Below are 22,742 nucleotides of genomic sequence, written 5' to 3'. Positions count from 1 at the left end.
GTATAAAGGAAATTTAAAACCTAATTGCTAGAAAATAAATAATGAACGAGCAAGAAATAACTCTAATTACAGGAAAATATCTCGTTAACTGTTAAATGGGAATTAATACAAACATATGTAGAAATATATTGTAATCAGTAGAAAACCAATGGCAACTTTCAAACCCCCTAAAGTTTTAAATTGATTGCAAAGGGAGGCTTTTCGTTAACAAATTAGTTGAGCGCGTTGGCAATAGGTGGCGCTGATCGAGCACTTGGTATGCACACAATTGAGTTACGGGAACTCTCCAGTCATCTTTTTATTATCTTTGAGTTCGTAGAAGTTGCCAACTTTCCTTTACGCATTATTTTCCCGTGGGCCTGGGTCCCTGGCATTAATTCGAGGTAGTACCGTAACCGTAGTATGGTTGGATTCGTTGGAACGTCGGCAAGAGTGACGTAGTCAACTCCAAGTGGGAAAGGACTTGGTACCCGGTACCGTGAAAGTTGGTAGCCAGTAGTTGGTGTAACGTGAGACTGAATAGTCGTTGTTCATTACTTCGAATCTTGTATTGTATGTAAATCCAGATCGTCAGTTGTGCACCTGACAGTGACAAGTAAAAGTAGACAAAGGTCTTGAAGTGCGACCTAATGTTCCGTGGTGAGAAGTATAAATGAGAGGGTAATTCCAGTTCGGAAAAGAGCAAAGATATTACCACAGGTGAACAACAATTTTGCGATTTTATTGGTGTATTCTGTGGTTAAAACATTCGGAATATTAACAGACATTTATATCTTAAATAAATTAGCGATTGAAGTTCCACAGAGGAAGCAAGAAGGATACAGTGTTACATAGCCCAACAGACACTTCTCGCTTTTACAAGTAAGTCTGAAGTCGATAGGATGTTATGTGTCATTTCAGAATTCCAGATGAAATCTATTTATTTCAGATAACTTCACCTTAGAAGCTATATGTATTGCCTCACGGTTTGGGTGCATATTCTTACCAATAGCTTTAGTTGAGAGTAGAAAGTCATATGTCAACAAGCTAGTTTACTCTTTATGCACGGGGTTGTGATGATTTAAATTGCATAATATTGAGGTTCAGTTTTGACTTTCTTTGCAGAAATAACTGCCATTTCTTCCCATGATTTGTATAACCACCCACGCATATATATACTGTACATATACATATATATTATATGATATAATTATATATATATAATATGTATATATATATATATATATATATATATATATATATATATATGGATTAATATCAACACAACATCGTGTTCAAATAGAAATAAATTTCTACCTCATACCTGGGATCGAACGCTAGCCCCTTCTAATGAAAGGCCAGGTCGAAACCAACCATGTCACGAGAGCCCATAAAAAGAATTGGAACCTGACCGCTACCAGCTGTCCGAGGATTTACCTGGCGAGACATCAGTCTCTTACCAGCGAGTTTTACCCAATTCCCCGGGCCACCACGTGACACAATTGGTAGTAATTCATTCAAATTACCCCTAATGAGTCAATATGGATTAATATCAACACAACATCGTGTTCAAATAGAAATAAATTTCTACCTCATACCTGGGATCGAACGCTAGCCCCTTCTAATGAAAGGCCAGGTCGAAACCAACCATGTCACGAGAGCCCATAAAAAGAATTGGAACCTGACCGCTACCAGCTGTCCGAGGATTTACCTGGCGAGACATCAGTCTCTTACCAGCGAGTTTTACCCAATTCCCCGGGCCACCACGTGACACAATTGGTAGTAATTCATTCAAATTACCCCTAATGAGTCAATATGGATTAATATCAACACAACATCGTGTTCAAATAGAAATAAATTTCTACCTCATACCTGGGATCGAACGCTAGCCCCTTCTAATGAAAGGCCAGGTCGAAACCAACCATGTCACGAGAGCCCATAAAAAGAATTGGAACCTGACCGCTACCAGCTGTCCGAGGATTTACCTGGCGAGACATCAGTCTCTTACCAGCGAGTTTTACCCAATTCCCCGGGCCACCACGTGACACAATTGGTAGTAATTCATTCAAATTACCCCTAATGAGTCAATATGGATTAATATCAACACAACATCGTGTTCAAATAGAAATAAATTTCTACCTCATACCTGGGATCGAACGCTAGCCCCTTCTAATGAAAGGCCAGGTCGAAACCAACCATGTCACGAGAGCCCATAAAAAGAATTGGAACCTGACCGCTACCAGCTGTCCGAGGATTTACCTGGCGAGACATCAGTCTCTTACCAGCGAGTTTTACCCAATTCCCCGGGCCACCACGTGACACAATTGGTAGTAATTCATTCAAATTACCCCTAATGAGTCAATATGGATTAATATCAACACAACATCGTGTTCAAATAGAAATAAATTTCTACCTCATACCTGGGATCGAACGCTAGCCCCTTCTAATGAAAGGCCAGGTCGAAACCAACCATGTCACGAGAGCCCATAAAAAGAATTGGAACCTAACCGCTACCAGCTGTCCGAGGATTTACCTGGCGAGACATCAGTCTCTTACCAGCGAGTTTTACCCAATTCCCCGGGCCACCACGTGACACAATTGGTAGTAATTCATTCAAATTACCCCTAATGAGTCAATATGGATTAATATCAACACAACATCGTGTTCAAATAGAAATAAATTTCTACCTCATACCTGGGATCGAACGCTAGCCCCTTCTAATGAAAGGCCAGGTCGAAACCAACCATGTCACGAGAGCCCATAAAAAGAATTGGAACCTGACCGCTACCAGCTGTCCGAGGATTTACCTGGCGAGACATCAGTCTCTTACCAGCGAGTTTTACCCAATTCCCCGGGCCACCACGTGACACAATTGGTAGTAATTCATTCAAATTACCCCTAATGAGTCAATATGGATTAATATCAACACAACATCGTGTTCAAATAGAAATAAATTTCTACCTCATACCTGGGATCGAACGCTAGCCCCTTCTAATGAAAGGCCAGGTCGAAACCAACCATGTCACGAGAGCCCATAAAAAGAATTGGAACCTGACCGCTACCAGCTGTCCGAGGATTTACCTGGCGAGACATCAGTCTCTTACCAGCGAGTTTTACCCAATTCCCCGGGCCACCACGTGACACAATTGGTAGTAATTCATTCAAATTACCCCTAATGAGTCAATATGGATTAATATCAACACAACATCGTGTTCAAATAGAAATAAATTTCTACCTCATACCTGGGATCGAACGCTAGCCCCTTCTAATGAAAGGCCAGGTCGAAACCAACCATGTCACGAGAGCCCATAAAAAGAATTGGAACCTAACCGCTACCAGCTGTCCGAGGATTTACCTGGCGAGACATCAGTCTCTTACCAGCGAGTTTTACCCAATTCCCCGGGCCACCACGTGACACAATTGGTAGTAATTCATTCAAATTACCCCTAATGAGTCAATATGGATTAATATCAACACAACATCGTGTTCAAATAGAAATAAATTTCTACCTCATACCTGGGATCGAACGCTAGCCCCTTCTAATGAAAGGCCAGGTCGAAACCAACCATGTCACGAGAGCCCATAAAAAGAATTGGAACCTGACCGCTACCAGCTGTCCGAGGATTTACCTGGCGAGACATCAGTCTCTTACCAGCGAGTTTTACCCAATTCCCCGGGCCACCACGTGACACAATTGGTAGTAATTCATTCAAATTAATCCATATTGACTCATTAGGGGTAATTTGAATGAATTACTACCAATTGTGTCACGTGGTGGCCCGGGGAATTGGGTAAAACTCGCTGGTAAGAGACTGATGTCTCGCCAGGTAAATCCTCGGACAGCTGGTAGCGGTCAGGTTCCAATTCTTTTTATGGGCTCTCGTGACATGGTTGGTTTCGACCTGGCCTTTCATTAGAAGGGGCTAGCGTTCGATCCCAGGTATGAGGTAGAAATTTATATATATATATATATATATATATATATATATATATATATATATATATATATATATATGCATATACTTGTATATGTATGCTTAAATTTGTATATTTATGTACATCATTGTCTTCAACTTTTCCCAATTCTATATGGGGTCGCTGTTTCTATAGACAATTCTTTTTAGTGAGGCAGAATTGCACCTACTCTCAGGGGAGTGCCCGTTTAGCTCGGAAAAGTTGCTTAATAGCTGATTGGTTGGACAAAAATGCTTCCGACTAATCAGCTGTTAAGAAACTTTTCCGAGCTAAAAGGGCACCCCTGCGAGTCAGTGCAAATCTGCCTCTCTAAAGAGAATTTACTTTTTCTTATAGTCAGGCTTCTCCAGCCTCCTTTTCCTGCACATCTTTTTCTCTTAGACCTTTTCCTTCATCAGTGATATGAATATATACTGATGAGAGAGAGAGAGAGAGAGAGAGAGAGAGAGAGAGAGAGAGAGAGAGAGAGAGAGAGAGAGAGAGAGAGAGAGAATATACACCAGTGTATGAAAATATCTACCTTGTGGAGAAAGCTGACCAGAAACATCGACCCCTCATAGAAGTGGGAAAAGATGTAGAAAAAGAAGTTGTATGAAAATATCTACCTTGGCACTTCCCGTGATTTAAGGAGGTAGCTGACATCCGAAACGAGACAAAAGGGTATTTTTCCCTCTTGTTACTCCTTGTTGGACGAGAGACTTAGCCGAACTCAGCCGAGTTTGGTTGTTATTTCTATGCTGATTCCCCTACTGCTGCTACCAAGGTCTATAGAATACACAGGTCTATATAATACAAGGTCTACCCATCAGCGACCCAAACTGTGTCCTCTACTACGCAGGCTAGCCATGGGGTTATAGATGACGTCACACCGCACCGTGGTCTGATTTACCAGCATTTGTTTTCCGGTATTTACTATTTTACAGTTTGCTTACAAGGAAGCTGGTGTTCAATATTCCACTCTTTTCCTACATTTCTACGTTAAATAGTTGTATTAGTAAATGTTGGATGTTGAACCATAAATTTTAAAAACTTATCAAATTATTTAAGCACAAATCAGAAATAATTTGAGCGTGTTTCTACTAATCATTTGATGAATGTAGTTATGACTAAGTTTCAGATACCCTTTATGCTCTAAAAGTTATACTATCATTGAGATAGAACTAGCGAGTTTTCCTGTAATGTTTATATTTAACGACCTAGGTCCTACCAACGTTAGTTTATGGAAATCTTTAGGCATAAGTGTGCATAATTCGATGATTGAAAATCCAGCATCACCGATCGCGTTTTGTGTCTTTGCTGATGCTCCACATCTCATGATACTAATAAGAAACAATTTATTTGATAATGGCTTTCAGCAAAGTGACGGTGATTTTGTCCACTGCTCTTTGCTAAGGGAACTTATAAAGTAAAAGTGATCTGAAAACATCATATAAACTTGGAGAAACTTATAAATGCCAGTGGCTTTCAGCGTATAAATGGAAAATTAGCTGTACAGTTGATATTAGAAACAATTACGAAATCGCTTTAATATTTCTGTAGCAAAGGATTATTTTTAGATAAGCATTGGGAAAAATAAGTCAATTTTATCTCTGGAGTTCCGTACAATACAAAGATGTTCAGAAATTAATAAGGGTTACAAAATCAGGATGAAATCTTCAATTGCACGACACCCAGTAAAATTATTGATGGTAATTGGAAATAATTGTCTTTTTCATTCCAAATAGAATTGGCAGTTTCTTGTGAATCTTTGCCAAAATTGTTAAAAATGGTAAAAATCATATTTAATAAATCATTTTATTGACTTACAGAATGAATCAAGATGGGACTTGAACATTTCCTTACCTTTTTGTGATAAATGGAAGTCTGCAGCACCCAACGTTAGATACAATTAAATATAGTGTTAGATATCATCTATTAGAGAAGGACAGTTACCTTATAAGGTCAAAATAGAATACAAATCCCAATTGCAGAATAGATAACTTAACAGCTGGAACCTTTTATTTTATTGATAATGATACTCTCTCTCTCTCTCTCTCTCTCTCTCTCTCTCTCTCTCTCTCTCTCTCTCTCTCTCTCTCTCTCTCTCTCTCTCTCTCAAGATAAAAATGACAAATCGCTACAAAGTGAACTAAGACTATCTGCGATGAAATTTTGTTTGCCCGATGAATGCGACGGTGAAGGAAATGATGTTACAAAAAGTATAGGGGAAGTTGGTAATTAAATACCTGGATGATGCAAAATAGAAAGGAGGTCTAGACTGTTTCGCTGGTTTCATTGCCCTTAAGTTTCCCTAATACACAAAAGGGGGGACAATTCGTGGACAGGTATAATTAGCTCAGCAAATAAGGAATTAGTGAAGCCATCAAAAGAATTTACTGATCCGATAAAGAATATTGAAAACAAAAATAAAAGTTATCACATCACGGGGAAAAAGGACAAACATGGGAACAGAGTAGTAAAAAAATAGCATTAGATATTCCAAATAAAATGGGATTACTACTGTTAGTCACTCATTTTGTTCGTTGTCGAAATATTTTTAGAATAATAATATCAATTAAAAGAAATAACTTCTGCTAGGAAAATAACTATTGAAATTAGAGGATTGTAAAATGTAATAATCATGATCACTTATTTCTATAGTACAACTTTATTTGAATAGATATTCTTAAAATTTAGTTTTGATTCATTAGTAAAAGATTAGTGTGAAAATGTATCTAAATATGCAAGCACGTTGCTTATTTGTACATTTGGTGAAACAATACTTCCACAAAGGATTTGAATAATATTTGCTTTCTTCTGATATCCGACTTTTTAAACCATTTTCCTTAAAAACCTTCTCACAGGAAGTATTTTGTAACGAAATCTAGTCATCAAATATCTTTGAATATTTATTTTTTTCTGAAATAGAAATGTTATTTTACTCGGGGTAATGAAGAAAGCTGAACTTTTGCGAAAAAAGCTAATGCTGAATAGTACTCTTTCGCCGGCCATGGGCGCTCAGTGACGTCACAAAATTTACCCCCACTTAACGTTTACCCCTCTAATCCCCGCTAACCCCCAATTTACCTGCGCGTGGGTAGAGCTCAGTTGGCTGCTACCTCAGTGGTAGTCGCATTGCCTATCCGAGCAGGGTCACGATCGCTTGCCATTCATTTCTATTCGTCAGAAAGTTATTCTGTCTGTTGATTGACCAGACAGTACTACATTGGATCCCACTTTCTGGGTAAGGCTAATTTTCCCTTTGCCTTCACATACACTGAATAGGCTAGCATTTTTATTCACAATTCTTCTTCGCTTAAGGGGTTAACTACTGCACTGTAATTGTTCAGTGGCTACTTCCTCATGGTAAGGGTAGAAGACTCTTTAGCTATGATAAGTAGCTGTTCTAGGAGGACACTCCGGAATGTAACCATTCTTCTCCAGTCTTGGGCAGTGCCATAGCCTTTGTACCATGGTCTTCCACCATCTTAAGGTAAGTTCTCTTACTTGAGGGTACAAAAGGGCACACTATTCTATCTTTTTTTCTCTTATGTTTTTTTGAACTTTTTATAATGCATACTGTATATGAAAGATTTACTTCAATGTTGTTACTATTCTTAGAGTATTTTATTTTGATTGTTCATTACTTCTCCTTTAGTTTACTTCCTTATTTCCATTCATCAATGGGCTATTTTTCCCTGTTGGAGCTCTTGGTCTTATAACATCCTGCTTTTCTAAGTAGTTGTAGCTTGGCTAGTCATGATAGTAGCGCACACTTTTGCCTCTTGTCACATCTATCCTTGTGTCACCCAAGACTTTCGTCACTCCATCCTTAGTCTTCCTCTTGCTTATCTCCCATCAACTCGTGCATTCATCACCTTCAGCAGACGACCATTTTCCATCCTCTACATTGCCAATTAATTCCTCTAGCATTAGAAGCTCATTAACCTCTATTTTGAGGTATCATGCTTTCAGCATTAGAGGTTCTTTAACCTCTAGTTTGAGGCACCTTGCCTTTTAGCGTTTGAGGGCCTTTGACTTGTATTTTGGGGTGCCATACCTCTGGTATGAGATCTTCTTTGGCTTATATATTGAGGTGCCCTACTTCCAGCACCTCTTTGACCCCTAAATTGAGGTACCATACCTCTAGCAACTCTTTCAACCTTATGTTGAGCCTTACCTCTAGCTTTAGAGGTTATTTTAACTCTATTTCGAGGTGCATTACCTCTAGCATTAGAAGCTCATTAACCTCTATTTTGAGGTATCATGCTTTCAGCATTAGAGGTTCTTTAACCTCTAGTTTGAGGCACCTTGCCTTTTAGCGTTTGAGGGCCTTTGACTTGTATTTTGGGGTGCCATACCTCTGGTATGAGATCTTCTTTGGCTTATATATTGAGGTGCCCTACTTCCAGCACCTCTTTGACCCCTAAATTGAGGTACCATACCTCTAGCAACTCTTTCAACCTTATGTTGAGCCTTACCTCTAGCTTTAGAGGTTATTTTAACTCTATTTCGAGGTGCATTACCTCTAGCATTAGATGCTCTTTTACCTGTATTTTGAGGTGCCATACTTCTGGTACGAAAGCCTCTTAGGCTTATATCTTGAGGTGTCCTACCTCCAGTACCTCTTTGAACCCTGATTTGAGGTACCCTATATCTAGCACTTCTCTGGACCTTATTTTGAGGTGCCCTGTCGCTAGCATCAAATGCTCTTTTACTGCTTATTATTAGGTGCCATAATTCTAGCATTAGAGTTTTTTTTTTACCTCAATTTTTAGGTGCCATACTTCTAATAATATTTTTTACCTCTATTTTGAGTTGCCCTACTTCTAACATTGGAGGTTCTTTGATCTCTATTTCGAGGTGCCATACTTCTAGCATTAGTTTTTTTACCTCTAATTTGAGGTATCATACTTCTAGCATTAGAGGTTCTTTGACCTCTTTTGAGGTGCCATACTTCTATCAATAGATTTTTTATCTCTATTTTAAGGTGCCATACTTCTAGCATTGGAGATTCTTTGGCCTCTATTTTTAGGTGCCATAATTCTAGCATTGGAAGTTCTTTGACCTCTATTTTGAGGTGCCATACTTTAAGCATTAGAGGTTCTTGGCCTCTTATTTTTAGTTGCCATAATTCTAGCAATAGTTTTTTATCTCTTTTGAATGGCCATACTTTTAGCATTGGAGGTTCTTTGACCTCTATTTTGAGGTGCCATACTTCAAGCATTAGAGGTTATTGACTTCTATTTTTAGTTGCCATACTTCTAGCAATAGTTTTTTTTATCTCTAGTTTGAGTTGCCATACTTTTAGCAATGGAGGTTTTTTTAACCTCTATATTTTCGGGTGATATCCCTCTAGCATTAGAGTTTTTTTGCCTCTATTTTCAGGTATTGTACTTCTAGCATTAGAGGTTCCTTGACCTTTATTTTTAGGGGCCTCTTCTCTAGCATTAGAGGCTCTAACCTTTATTTTGAGGTGCCATACTTCTAGCACTAGAAGCTCTTTGACGTTAATTTTGAGGTTCCATACTTCTAGCATAAGAGGTTCTTTGATCTTAATATTGTGGCGCTTTACCTCTAGTATTAGAAGTTCTTCGACCTTTATTGAGGTGATATACTTCTAGCATTAGAGGTTCTTTGATCTCTTTTTTTGAGGTACCTTATCTGTAGCATTAGAGGCTCTTTGGCCTTTATTTTGAGGTGTCATACTTCTAGCATTAGAGGATCTTTGACCTTTCTTTTGAGATTCCATACTTTTAGCAGAAGAGCTTCTTTGACCTTTATTTTGAGGCGCCTTACATCTAGCATTAAAGGTTTTTTTTTTTTCACCTCTAATTAGCATTAGAGGTTCTTTGATCTCTATTTTGAGGCACTTTACCTTTAGCATTAGAAGCTCTTTAACTTTTAATGAGGTGATATACTTCTAACTTTAGATGTTCTTTTACCTCTATTTTGAGGCACCTTACCTGTAGCTTTGGAGGCTCTTTGACCTTTTTGAGGGGACATACTCCAAGCATTAGAGGTTATTTGACCTTCATTTTGAGGTGCCATACTTCCATTAATGGCTCTTTGGCCAATATTTTGTGGTGCCATACTTCTAGCATTAGATTTTTTAACCCCAATATTGAGGTGTCATAATTTTAGCATTAGACCTTTATTTTGAGGCGCCTTACCTCTAACATTAGAGGCTCTTTGATCCTTATTTTGAAGCATTTTACCTTTAGCATTAGAAGTTCTTTAACCTTTATTGAGGGAACATACTCTTAGCATTAAAGGCTCTTTGGCCTGTATTTTGAGGTACCATACTTCTAGCATTAGTTTTTTACCTTTATTTTGAGGTGCAATACTTCTGGCATTTGGGGTTCTTTGAACTCTATATTCAGGTGCCATACTGCTAGCTCGAGAGGTTCTTTGCCCTCTATTTTGAGGTGCCATACTTCCAGCATTAGAGGTTCTTTGGCCCCTATTTTTAGGTGCCATACTTCTAACATCAAAGGTTCTGTGACCGTTTTTTGAGGTGCCATACTTCTAGTATTAGTTTTTTTTTTCCCTCTATTTTGAGGTGCCAAGCATTAGAGGTTCTTGACCTCTATTTTGAGTTGCCATACTTCTAGCAATAGATATTTTACCTATATTTTGTAGTGCCATACTTCTAGCATTGGAGGTTTTTTTATCTCTATATTTAGGTTCTAAATTCTAGTATGAGAGTTTCTTTGACCTCTATTTTGAGGTGTCATACTTCTAACATTAAATGATCTTTGACCTTTATTTTGGGGTGCCATACTTCTAGCAATAGTTTTTTTTTTACCTTTATTTTGAGGTGCCTCACCTCTAGCATTAGAGGTTCTTTGATTGGTAAATTCGACTGGATACATCTGGCACTATTTCTGATCAACATTCTAGCGAAAAACATTGGAAACTTTGGTCCAGGTGATATTTAAAGGTCTGAAAGGTCATTCAGTTCTCTAGTTTAGTGCCCACGTATCTTTTTTGTACATTATTTACTTTAATCATAATATCGTGTATTTTCCAGTAACGACTTGATTTCTGTCTCCGTTGTCTGTTCTTCTGTATGTATTATTATATTAAGGAGTTAAATTTTATTCACAGGGAAAGTAATAACCACACAAAATTAAACATTTCACATACAATGCAAAAACTAGTCAATATCATATTAGAGATAATAATACTTAAAATAACGGCAGTAGCATGGTGCTAGGAATTTCCCAGTTTATAAATGCTAAAGAAAAATTGAAAAATGGTAATCCGGAATGTTAGAACCATGAATCAGATTGGAAAGTTACAGCAAGTGTCATCATCATTCCTAAGGGATAGGAATAATGATGACACCAAAATAGAAATACTATGGAGAACTGCAGTGTGTAATAGATGAGATCCCAGAGAGATATATGAAAATTGTGATTGGTGACTTCAATGCTAAAGTTGGAATGATCTTCGCACTCCCCAAGAGAGATTAGTACTCCAAACTTCCAACTAAGCTCCATAAGGCACTAGAGTAGTTGGAAGACCCATTCCTACATGGATGAGGACTATGAAGCATGAAGTAGGTGATAACAAATGAAGAAGTATTGAATTAAAAGCTTAAATTCGAGACGACTGGCGAAATCTAACCGAGGCCTTTTGGGTCTATAGGCGTAGGAGACAATGATGATGATGAAGTAAGAGATGTAAATGCATAATGCAAGTAATATTAAAAACTTAATGAAATGAATCTCTCAAGTATATTTCAGAAATAGTGGATACACAGATGTTTGTTTAAATTAATACCAAGGCTGAGCCAAAGGCCAGCCTTTGGTCAAGAATCACTGTCTCATGTCTAATTGAAAGGTATATTTTTCACACAGATTGGCTTTCCTGCCATTCATGACAGAAGATTCTTTTACCCTGGGTAATTGTGAACAGATTAGCATGTCTCTAAAAGAGGGAGTGGTCATCGAAGGATCCAACGAAATTCTACAATTCCATACCATTTTTTCCATTCTTCCGTAGATTGGCTCGAGAAAATCATTGCACCAATTTGTATTTTCTAAACCTCTATGGGAAATCTTTTCTTGATCTGTATCGAAATTTAACGACTTTACACGTAGGTGCGAAGAGATTATGTTCTTTTGACAAAATAATCAGAAAACCTTAGTCATTAACACCAAAAAAAGTTTATACTTTAGTTCAACGCTTTTCCTCCACCTCTCTACTGTCATACCTCTCTTCACGAAAGAATTTGCTTACGAGATTTTTAAGGTGTGAAACAAGGTGTGACTATTTTTATGACTTACTTTGCGAAAAATGTTTCATTTTAAGAAAAGATACTTGCCAGCCAGGCCAAGAATAAAATAGTCACCCATTACAAAAAGTTGAAGAAATTGTGTTCAGACAACAGAAAATGTAGCTGTAGTTTATAATAGGGGTAACTATAATAGTATTTGTTCCGTAACTGAAATACAAACCACGCTATTTACATGGGGTAATTACTTCGGCGTAGCTGAATGAGGAGTCATAAAAGTTTTAACGAGGGTTTACTACCCCGCCGCTAGTTAGCGGGGGTAGGGAGGGGTAGCTAGCTACCCCCCCCCCTCACACACACCGGTGAATACTTCACTTTACTTTTGGCTCGGGAAGAGAACAGACCTGTCTGCTCTCTCCCTCGTTTTGACTGCCATGATTAATTGTTTTTTTTTTTTTGCTTTTTCTCTTTCGCAGTGTGTTTGAAGTTGGCCTCTACTGATAATGCATACTTGCCCTGGACTTCCCGGCCACCCTTGTGGGACCTTTATGTTGGCGGTCGACACTGATCCCCACACCTTGTGCCCTCACTGTAGGGGCCAGCGGTGTGATAGCGACAATGTATGTATTGAATGTAAGGAGTGGTCTACCTCCCAGTGGGAGAGGTTTGCCCGGCGCCGTAAGAAGAAGGCCAAAAGGGACCTTTCTCCTTCAGAGGCTTCTCTGAAGAGAGAAAATTCCAGGACTTCTTCTTCCGTTGCCCTTTCCTCCTGCGCGCACACGCCCTTTGGTGCCCCAGCGCCCTCCAGCAGTTCCTGATATAGTGCGCCAGCGCTCACCTGCTCATGCGCGCCCTCCGGTGCCCCAGCGGCCACCTGCACTCACGCGCCCACCAGCAGTTCCTGATACGGCGCTCCAGCGCTCACCTGCGCATACGCGCCCACCGGTGCCCCAGCGGCCACCTGCGCTCACGCGCCCACCGGCGCCCCAGCGTCCACCAGTTCCTGCATCGTTGCTCGCAGTCCAGGAGGTCCCTCCGCTGGCGCACAGGCGCCCACAGGCTCCTCCGGACTCGTCGCGCCCGTCTGGGGAGACGCGCGATGCATGCCCACGCGCGGTTCCAGCTCCAGCGCTCACTTGTTCACCAACGCGCTACGACATCCCAGCGCGTCGTCCAGGAGGCCCCCAAGTTAGCGCACGGGCGCCCACGGCTACCTCTGGGCTGTCCCTTCAGATCGCGCGAGCTTGCATATGCTGCAACCGCGCACGACGTCCAAGTTACTTGCCCTGTTCCTGCCACACGCCCCGTTCCTGTCTTCAAGGCGCACAAGGTAACCCTCCAGCGCACACCTGAGCGCCCTCATCCAACCGCGCGCCCTGCGTGGCCGCCGCAGCAACGCACCCCGGTGTGACCACATCCTGATGCGCGCCCACGATCGCCGGCGCTGCCAGCGGGCCCACAGGCGAGCATGCCGGTCCTATCGGACCAGCGCCAACCTCCGCGCCAATGCGCCATCCCGGCCGCTCGCGACCCTGCTCCAGCGCTCACGCGCCCTCGCCCGGTTCTTCCGGACACGCGCTCAGGCTTCCCCGTTATTTCGCACCCTCCGGGGCCGCATCAGGTCGCTGCGCGCCCGCGCGTTCGGCCGTATCAGGTTGCTGCGAGCCTGCGCGTTCGGCCGCATCAGGTCGCTGCGCGCCCGCGCGTTCGGCCGCCTCCCGTGCCGGCTCCTGCGCGCCACGCGCTCTCGGGACCACGCGCCCGCTCCAGCTGCTGTGCGCTCGTGCGCCCGCTCCAGCTGCTGTGCGCTTGTGCCCGCTCTATCGCCAGCGCGCCATCGCTCCCTCGCTTCTGTATCCTCGCCTGCGCGCCATCGCGCCCGCCCACGCGGATGCGCGCGCGCTAGATTCCGGTATCGCGCGATCCTGAACAGGGCCCGGCACACGAGCCCCAGTGCGAGCGCCGTCAGGCGTACAGTTCTTCGTCTCGTTCCCCTCCCCGCAAGCGCAGACCAGCGCGCTCGCCGGGGGAGGGGCGCTTTCCGGACAGGTCTAGGGACTCTTTCCTTTCAGCCCCACAGGCGAACCCTCATTTGTCGACTCTTCCTAGGGATCCCTTGATCCCCTTCCCTCCAGAGGGGGTGTCTGACAGCGCGACTGTCAGCCAGCAGCCCTGGTCCGGCACCCTAGTCAGAGCTCTTGTGCATGCGATCAAGCCCGCCCTCTCTGACTCGGGTCACAAACCAGCGGTGGCTTCCTCCCCCCTGAAGAGGAAGAGAGGAGTCTCTCCCATGGAAACTCCTCAGAGGCCTATACTGTCTCCCCGCAGATCCTTGCGCAAGGCTCCTTCTCTCCCTCCCCTGCGGATGAGGACTACCCTTCCTCAGGAGAGTCGGATGAGCCGGACCATTCCCCCGTCGCACCAATGGGGGAAGCTCCGCCTCTCCCTGAGAAGTCGTCTCGTTCAGGGGTGGAGAAGAGCCTGCCCCCTTCGCTGCTCGAGTCCTGTATCCCGCCCAGGAGGGAGCCTAAGGACTCTTAAGACGATTCCCAAATCGTCAGCGAGGATCAGGCAGGAACAGTCTAGAGCCGTCGAGGATGTCCACGTGTCCCCCCAGGAAGAGCCACTGGGGACGGGAGACTTCGCTGCCAGTCCTTCGGGAGGAGAGCACCAGGAGTCAGAACACGCTTTCTGGCAAGTCCTGACCCTCATGAGGAACCTCAATGGGATCCCAGACCCTGAGATTCCCCCTCGCGAAGGTAAGGACACGGTCCTGGACCGCGTCTATGGCACCCAGAAACCCTCTAGGGCCAGTGCAGCTTTGCCCTGGTCTCAGGGGATGAAGAGTGCTAGGGACAAGGTCGAGGGCCAGCTCTCTGAGCTTGCCTCCTCCAGCAGATCAAGTGCCGGTAACAAGCTCCTCCCTCCTCCTCGAGTCCATCAGAGGACGTACTTCGAGATCCTTGAGGAGTCTTGTCTGAGTCTTCCGTTACACCACTCTGTGGAAGAACTCACAGGGGGAGTCCCTCTTGAGAGAGACTCCAACCGGCACGTGTCCTTTTCAGCCACTGAGATCCTAAGCCAGGAGAAGGTCACCAAGTGTGCCATGCAGGCAACTTCGTGGCTCGACATCTGGCTGGGGTCTCTGGGCATCCTGGTGCGGTCCGAGGACCTCTCCAAAGAAAGCACCAGGAAACCGCTGGAGACTTTCCTACTCTCGGGCACACGGACCATTGAGTTTCTGACCCACCAAGTCTCGAGCTTGTGGGCCAATACGATCCTCAAGCGTCGGGACGCTGTGGCCGAGAGGTTCCATCAGAAGGTCCCCAGTGCAGAGGTTAGCAGGCTCGGACACTCTTCCGTCCTCGGTAAGAGCCTGTTTGAGGCTAAGGACGTGGAGCTCACTGCTGAGAGGTGGAGGAAATCCAACCAGGACTCCCTCATCCACAGGGCCCTGACATTGAGGCCTTACAAACCTCCAGCGGTTCGGCAGCCCCGTCCAGCTAAGGACACAAAGAAGACGACCACAGCGAAGCCCAAGGTGTCTAAGCCCTTTCCTGCCAAGAGCAGAAGGAGCAAGAAGTCCTCCAGGGGAGGCAAAAACCCTAGAGGTACCAGCCGAGGCCAGAAACGTTAGGGTTGGCAATCCCCCTGCATGTCCACCAGTGGGGGGATGCCTGCAGAGTTGCGCGACAAGGTGGCAGCAACTCGGGGTGGATGCCTGGACGATCTCCGTGATCACTCTAGGTTATCGCGTCCCGTTTACAGCCTCTCTACCTCTCCTGACAGCGAATCCAGTGTCGTTGAGCTCTTTTACCATGGGATCGGCAAAAGGGCAGGCCCTTCTGGCAGAAGTCCAAACCATGTTGAAGAAGGACGCGCTCCAGGAGGTTGTAGACGGGTCCCCAGGCTTGTACAGTCGACTCTTTCTTGTGAGAAAGGCGTCTGGAGGCTGGAGACCAGTCATTGACCTCTCGACCCTGAATGGGTTTGTCAAGCAGACTCCGTTCAGCGTGGAGACGGCAGACACGGTTAGACTTGCGGTGAGACCACTAGACTTCATGTGTACTGTACACTGGACCTGAAGGACGCGTACTTCCAGATCTCCATCCGTCTTCAAGGAAGTACCTAAGATTCTGCCTAGACAACAAGATCTACCAGTTCAAGGTGCTGTGTTTCAGTCTCTCCACAGCCCCTCAGGTGTTCACCAGAGTATTCACCATCATCTCTTCGTGGGCCCGCAGGATCGGCATCCGTCTCCTTCGTTATCTGGACGACTGGCTGATCCTATCGGACTCGGAGGCAACCCTTCTTCGCCACCGAGACAAACTCCTCGAAGTTTGCCAGGATCTAGGGATCGTGGTAAATCTCGAGAAGTCCTCCCTGCAGCCCTCTCAGAAACTGGTATATCTAGGCATGGTCATAGACACTAATCTCCACAAAGCCTTCCCATCAGACGAAAGGATAGCAAGGCTGAGGTTTCCTCAATCGAGAAGAACTCCCAGCCCAATCGTGGCTTCGTCTCCTCGGCCACCTCTCCTCCCTGACCCGTCTCGTTCCCAACAGTCGCCTCAGGATGAGATCCCTCCAGTGGCGACTCAAGTCCCGGTGGAGTCAAGGCCACGACTCCCCGGACACCTTGATCCCTATGGGACCTTCGGAACGGGCAGACCTCCGGTGGTGGGTGGCAGACGAGAATCTACGAAAGGGAGTGGATCTTCTCGTCCCTCCAACAGATTTGATGCTGTTTTCAGACGCATCAAACAAAGGGAGGGGGGCCCACATTCTGAGCCACAGGACCTCAGGCCTGTGGTCAGAATCAGAAAAGTACCTTCACATAAACCTGCTAGAAATGAAGGCCGTGTTCCTGGCACTTCAGAAGTTCCACCAAGTCCTGGCGGACCATTCTGTGGTGGTGATGAGCGACAACACCACGGTGGTGGCTTATATCAACAAGCAGGGAGGTACCTGTTCGGAACAGCTATCCCATCTTGCAGTAGAGATCCTGAGATGGTCCGAAGTCCACTCGATTTCACTAGTGGTTCGCTTCATTCCGGGCAAAAGTAATGTGCTCGCCGACAGTCTGAGCAGGGCGACGCAGATAGTGAGTACCGAGTGGTCTTTGGATCCTCAGATAGCCAACAAAGTCCTGACTTTGTGGGGTTCCCCGACGGTGAATCTGTTCGCTACGGCACTGAACACCAAGCTTCCGCTGTACTGCTCCCCAGTCCCGGACTGCAAGGCTCTCTGGCAGGATGCCTTCCAACAATGGTGGGACAACGTCGATGTGTATGCCTTTCCCCCGTTCTGTCTGATGAGGAGGGTACTCAACAAGACCAGAACATCAGTCAATCTCTCAATGACCCTGATAGCTCTGCTATGGCATCACGCAGATTGGTTCCCAGACCTTCTGCAACTCCTCACGGAGATTCCGAGGGAGCTCCCTCCATGTCACGGGCTACTCAAACAACCACACTCCAACATCCACCACAAAGCCGTGGCTTCGCTTCGACTTCACGCCTGGAGACTATCCAGCATCTCCTCACAGAGAGAGGATTTTCGCAACAAGTTGCGAACAGGATGTCTGGCCACCTGCGCAAGTCACCCGCTGGAGTCTACCAGGCGAAGTGGCGAGTTTTCTGTGGTTGGTGTCGTGGAAGGGGTATCTCTCCCCTCGATGCCACTTTACCAGCAATAGCGGAGTTCCTCGTTTATCTGCGGGAGGAAATGCCCCTTTCAGTCTCGGCAGTGAAAGGCTATCGCTCAGCCTTAAGTCTTGCCTTCAGGCTTAAAGGAATGGACATTTCTTCCTTGCTGGAACTTTCCCTTCTCGTACGGAGTTATGAACTTACCTGCCCTCAGTCGGAAGTGAGACCTCCTCCATCGAACGTGGTTCGAGTTCTCAGGTCTCTTAAGAGACCTCCCTACGAACCATTACGCCAGGCTTCTGATTGCCACCTTACCTAGAAGACAGTTTTCCTGCTAGCTTTGGCCTCGGCCAAGCGAGTCAGTGAGCTTCGTGGTCTCTCATACGACGTCGCCCATTCAAGGGGATGGGGGGGAGGTAACGTTCAGCTTCGTCCCTGAGTTTATTGCCAAGACGCAGAACCCGGGAGTGCCGGACCCAAGGTTCGACTCCTTCCGGGTTTCGAGTCTCCGTTCTGTAACAGATGACCCAGACCATCTCCTACTGTGCCCAGTCAGGAGTCTGAGGTTGTAAACCCTCGTTAAAACTTTTATGGCTCGTCATTCAGCTACGCTGAAGTAATTACCCCATGTTAATAGCTAAGGTTTGTATAGTTAGGAAAAATACAAATTATCTATGAATTTGTCATATTACATATGGAACTGTATATTTTGTATATGGACAGTATTGTACTGCATGTATTGTATTATTTTCCATTTATTACTACATCGTTGTAATAAATACTTAATTTACAGGTATTAACAGTTAGTTTATGTATATTAAATGGTTCAAATGTATTTGGCTGTACAGTATTTCATCGTGGTTAGTCTGTAGCTTTATTATAAGATTTAAAGTGAGGTTTTGTAGAGTTTGGAATGAACTAGGCAATTTGCATGTGAAGTGTGACTCGACACGAAAAAATCACTTTACGAAAGCCACTCCAGAACAAATTAATTTTGTGTTGAGGCATTATTGTACAAGTATTTTATGGTTTGACTCTCAGGTGCGAAGAGATAAGTTCTTTGACCAATAATCAGATAATTAATTTTTACTTTGTGTGTGTGTGTGTTTGTGTGTGTGTGAATGAGAAAGTGTTTTATTCTTTTTTCTTTACCGTTTAGAATGAAGTTTTAGAAGACATTTTTTAATTACAGTATATTGAAACAATTAAGTAATGTCCGACTGAAAATTATTAGCCAAAATTGTTAACAATAATTATTACAGCATGTGGATTGAAACCAAGATATTTATTTAAAAGGAAATTAGAAAATATTTTTTTTTTCTTACTATAACAACTAAAAACATCTCGTACTGTGTTGGGTATGACGGGTTGGCCCCAACGTTCGACCGCATGTCACATGTCAAACCGGCCGCTAATAGGAACATACGTACGTTAAACGTAAATGCAAATGTACATACAGAACACTGACATCGCAATGATTCCCGTCAGACGTACGACTACTGCATATGGCCTATACTCTCCCTGACAAAGCAAAAAAAAGGGGCAATTTTGGCTTACGGGAGTAAGTGGGAGCAAGATACAGTACGTAAATGTGTGATCCCAGCCAAAGTGTTTATCAACTATACTGTGCTTTGTTAATCATACTTTAATGTCATCCCTTCTGTGATCCTAGTCTCGTTTATTTTATCATAAGTATATCCAGGACTACAACATAGCAATGCTCTCAGAAACATAGAAGTGAATACAGATTTTTAGGATTTGAGTACTGTATAAATGAAAATATGCATAAGCTTGAATCAATCATTACATCTGTTTATATATTACATAGAAATGCTTATACTGTATATCCTCTTTTGCTCCATTCTGATACCTTCTATTTTGCTTTCCAACCTTTTAACTTTTATTGAATGCAATAGCAGGGTTTCCCCTGGTTCATCTCATTGCTGATTTCTAAATATTTTTTTTTGTTTCCAGATTTAACCTAAGAAAAGATGTCTCCATTATCAAGAGGTGATGCGCTTTCATTTAGAAACCTTGTGACTTTGACAAACCGCTTCCTATTACATCTCTTGGTGGGTGGTGTTATTTTGCTTCAATTCGAAACCCTGCATTCTATTGCTTCCAGCATACCAATTGATGGGGTATCCAAGCTGAACAGAACAAGTGCTAATTCATTGAATTATGCACAGGACATTGAAGAATTTGTGAAAGCTCTTGAATATGAAGGTAAGACAGTCTGTGGTTTTTAGAGATCTTTTATCACTTGTTTTTCAATATTTAACTTAGCCGGTGATTATATAGCTGCAACTCTGTTGCCCGACAGACAACTCTACGGTAAAAACTCGCCAGCGATCGCTACACAGGTTGCAGGTGTGCCCAACAGCGCCATCTGTCGTCCAGATACCCAGTACTCAGTGTAAACAAAGACTCAATTTTCTCTCTGTCGAGCTATCGACAAGACGTACTTACTCGCTGTTGCTAAACTGGAGTTTTTTCACTACTAATTGGTGAAGTACTTTATTCTAGTTTTGAGCTTTCGCTATGCAGGTGTTTTATCTTCATCTTAAATCTTGAATTCGTTTTGGATAGATTTAATTATGGTGACAAAGAGAGTATGGGCTTTCTTTCACTTTTAAATGGCCGACCCTTCCCTTAGACGGAAGTGTGTTTAGGCTTTTAGTAATTATATCACGTTATAGATTTTAAGAGAGGAGAGAAAACCTCTATATATTTTATATCTCTCCGCCTTTATTAGGCCTCTTCGATTAACTTTCCATTTATTATAAACATATAAAAATAATTTTTTGGGCTCAAGCCATGGCGTCCTGATGGAAGGTTCCTGTTTGGTAGCTTCCTTGGGTATAAGACTACTAAGATATTCCCAGAGAATTTAACCACAGGTTATCACAGAATTCTAACTTCTGGAGCGAGTATCTCAAAGGTTTCCCTTTAAGACATCGTAATACAACAGGGGACACGCATGTCTGGTCGTGCCACATAGCTATCTCCACCCCGAACAGAGTTAACGCTTCGGTGTGTAAGGGCTGAGAATAGCTGGGAGCCGTTCCACAGCTAATCTCACTCGTGGCTACTACTGATACTCGAGACGTAAACAAACGGACGCCATTGCTCTAATGACGTCACGCGCGTCTTTATCCTTTGTTTAGTAGCTGCCCTACTGAGACGGATTTTCCCTTGTGTGAACTTTATCGTTTTGCATCTTCGCTATGTCGTTACCTTCAGCCTCGCCTTCTTCTGGAAAGTTGAGTACAAGGTTCCAGTATTGTTTAATTAAGCTCTGGCCGTAAAGTAAATATTATTTTGCGAAATAATTGATGTTTTGTGGCAGAGCTGTGCCTCTACCGGACCCGCCATTTTATGGCGTCGTTGTTGTTTTGCACGTCTTATTTAGTTAGCCACAACAACGCTTCCGGCCTTATATACTAATCGAATACATTAGTTTATTTAGTCTTCATAGCTAGGAACTTTTATATCGTGTTTAGACGCTTTTTATCGGTCATCGATTGACCTCATACCAGTCGGCTACTATAGCCCCCAGGCCAGGAGCCTATATACAAGTGTTCATGCATGATTTATCAGTGATCCTAGACTAAGTTATGAAGATAGTGGCATTATTATTTTACAATACTTTTGACTAGTGATGCAAATGTTTTCGCCTTCAGGGACCATATAGGGGATAGGCTAGTCAGTGATTCTTACTAGCCTAACCTAACCTTAGGACCCCTATATGCTTCCTTCATCCCCTGCCTTGGCATTCCCTCTAATTAGCCTTGATCCCTTTTCTGAGTAAAGGGATTCATTGTCTAATAGAGTATTATATCGCCTCTCAGTCCTCCCTAAAGGAATGATCCCCCCTTTAGGATTGCGTCTGAGAGTGAGGTTAGGCTAGCCTACCTCTATGGCTAGGATAGTCTGCGACTTTCCTGCGATAGCGATACGTCTTCTTCCTTGCCTAGTTCAGGACTTTTAGCCCTGATCTAGGTCGGGTTAGGAAGGTTTCTCTGTTCCATGCTGAAACTGTACTCTTGCACCGTTTTAGCCGATCAGCCCATCTTAGGTTAGGGAGTGTCCTCCCTTCCCTTTGTGGCCGCTCTGGTACAGAAACCCTTCCTGGGAAGACCCCTCTCTTCTCCCTCCCCACCTATCTCTTGTATAGCCTAGCCTATGCTTAGGTTAGTTTATACTCATCTGTCCCCTGTCCTACAACTCCTCCTTAGGGTGGATGAGTAGGGCTACCCGAGCTTCCTTGTGCAGTCCGCTCTGGTACATATACCTTCATAGTGTCCTATAAGGTTAGTTCCTAGTGTAGCTCTGCATAAGGGAGTCTCCCCCCCCCCCCATCTTGGGTGTTCCCTAGTCCTCCCTTGGGCTACCTGCTCCCGGTCCCTAGTGACCCCTGCATATGGATGATAGAGCCTGTCTCTATCATGGGTACACCCCCTCAGGGAGGGGGAGGGATGTCTGGAACCCTGAAGGTACTTCCTGCATCCTTCCCCCCCTCCCCCTGTCTCTCTATCTATCTGGGTGCCGGTCTCTTGCCGCCTCTTATGCCGGCAATACCTGCCTCTTGGTGACTTCCCTACCCTTGCCGCCAGCCCCCCGTGTTCCGAGGGACTGCCGGCTGCCGCCGGCTACTACCGGCGGCTCTCCTACTCCTATCTAATCGTCCGCTTGCCGGTCGATCTCCGGAGTGCCGGCATATACTGCCGGCAACCCGATACTACCTGTACCATCCTTACCCCAGTCACCAATCCGGCATCCTCCGGCTGCCGGAGCCGCCGCTCCCTGCCGGCGTGCCGCCGTTGTGCCGGCGGCCGCCATCCTGGTATCTAACTGACTTTTGAAAATTGTCTGTTCTAATGCCAGAATCTATGCTGGAGCGAGCTCCGGCGTGCCGG

At 44.2% G+C, this 22,742-nt stretch overlaps 1 protein-coding gene across 8 annotated transcripts in view; it reads left to right on the top strand.

Annotated features, from left to right (window-relative positions):
• Positions 1–373: 373 nt before the first annotated feature.
• Positions 374–22,742, top strand: part of LOC137617188 (uncharacterized) — a 125,638-nt gene continuing 103,269 nt past the window's right edge. For 4 of the 8 annotated variants that reach the window (XM_068347073.1, XM_068347074.1, XM_068347076.1 and 1 more), the window contains exons 1-2: positions 375–861; positions 19,798–20,049. In XM_068347073.1, the coding sequence (XP_068203174.1) occupies positions 19,815–20,049 (235 nt within the window). In that variant the 5' untranslated portion in view covers positions 375–861; positions 19,798–19,814. Of the gene's footprint in view, positions 862–19,797; positions 20,050–22,742 lie in introns of all 8 variants that reach the window. The other 4 variants (XM_068347071.1, XM_068347072.1, XM_068347070.1 and 1 more) reach the window with 2 other exon arrangements.

Source organism: Palaemon carinicauda, chromosome 23, assembly GCF_036898095.1.
Source record: "Palaemon carinicauda isolate YSFRI2023 chromosome 23, ASM3689809v2, whole genome shotgun sequence".
NCBI lineage: Eukaryota > Metazoa > Arthropoda > Malacostraca > Decapoda > Palaemonidae > Palaemon > Palaemon carinicauda.
Note: the sequence above shows the minus strand (reverse complement) of the source record. Positions and strands in the feature narration are given on the sequence as shown.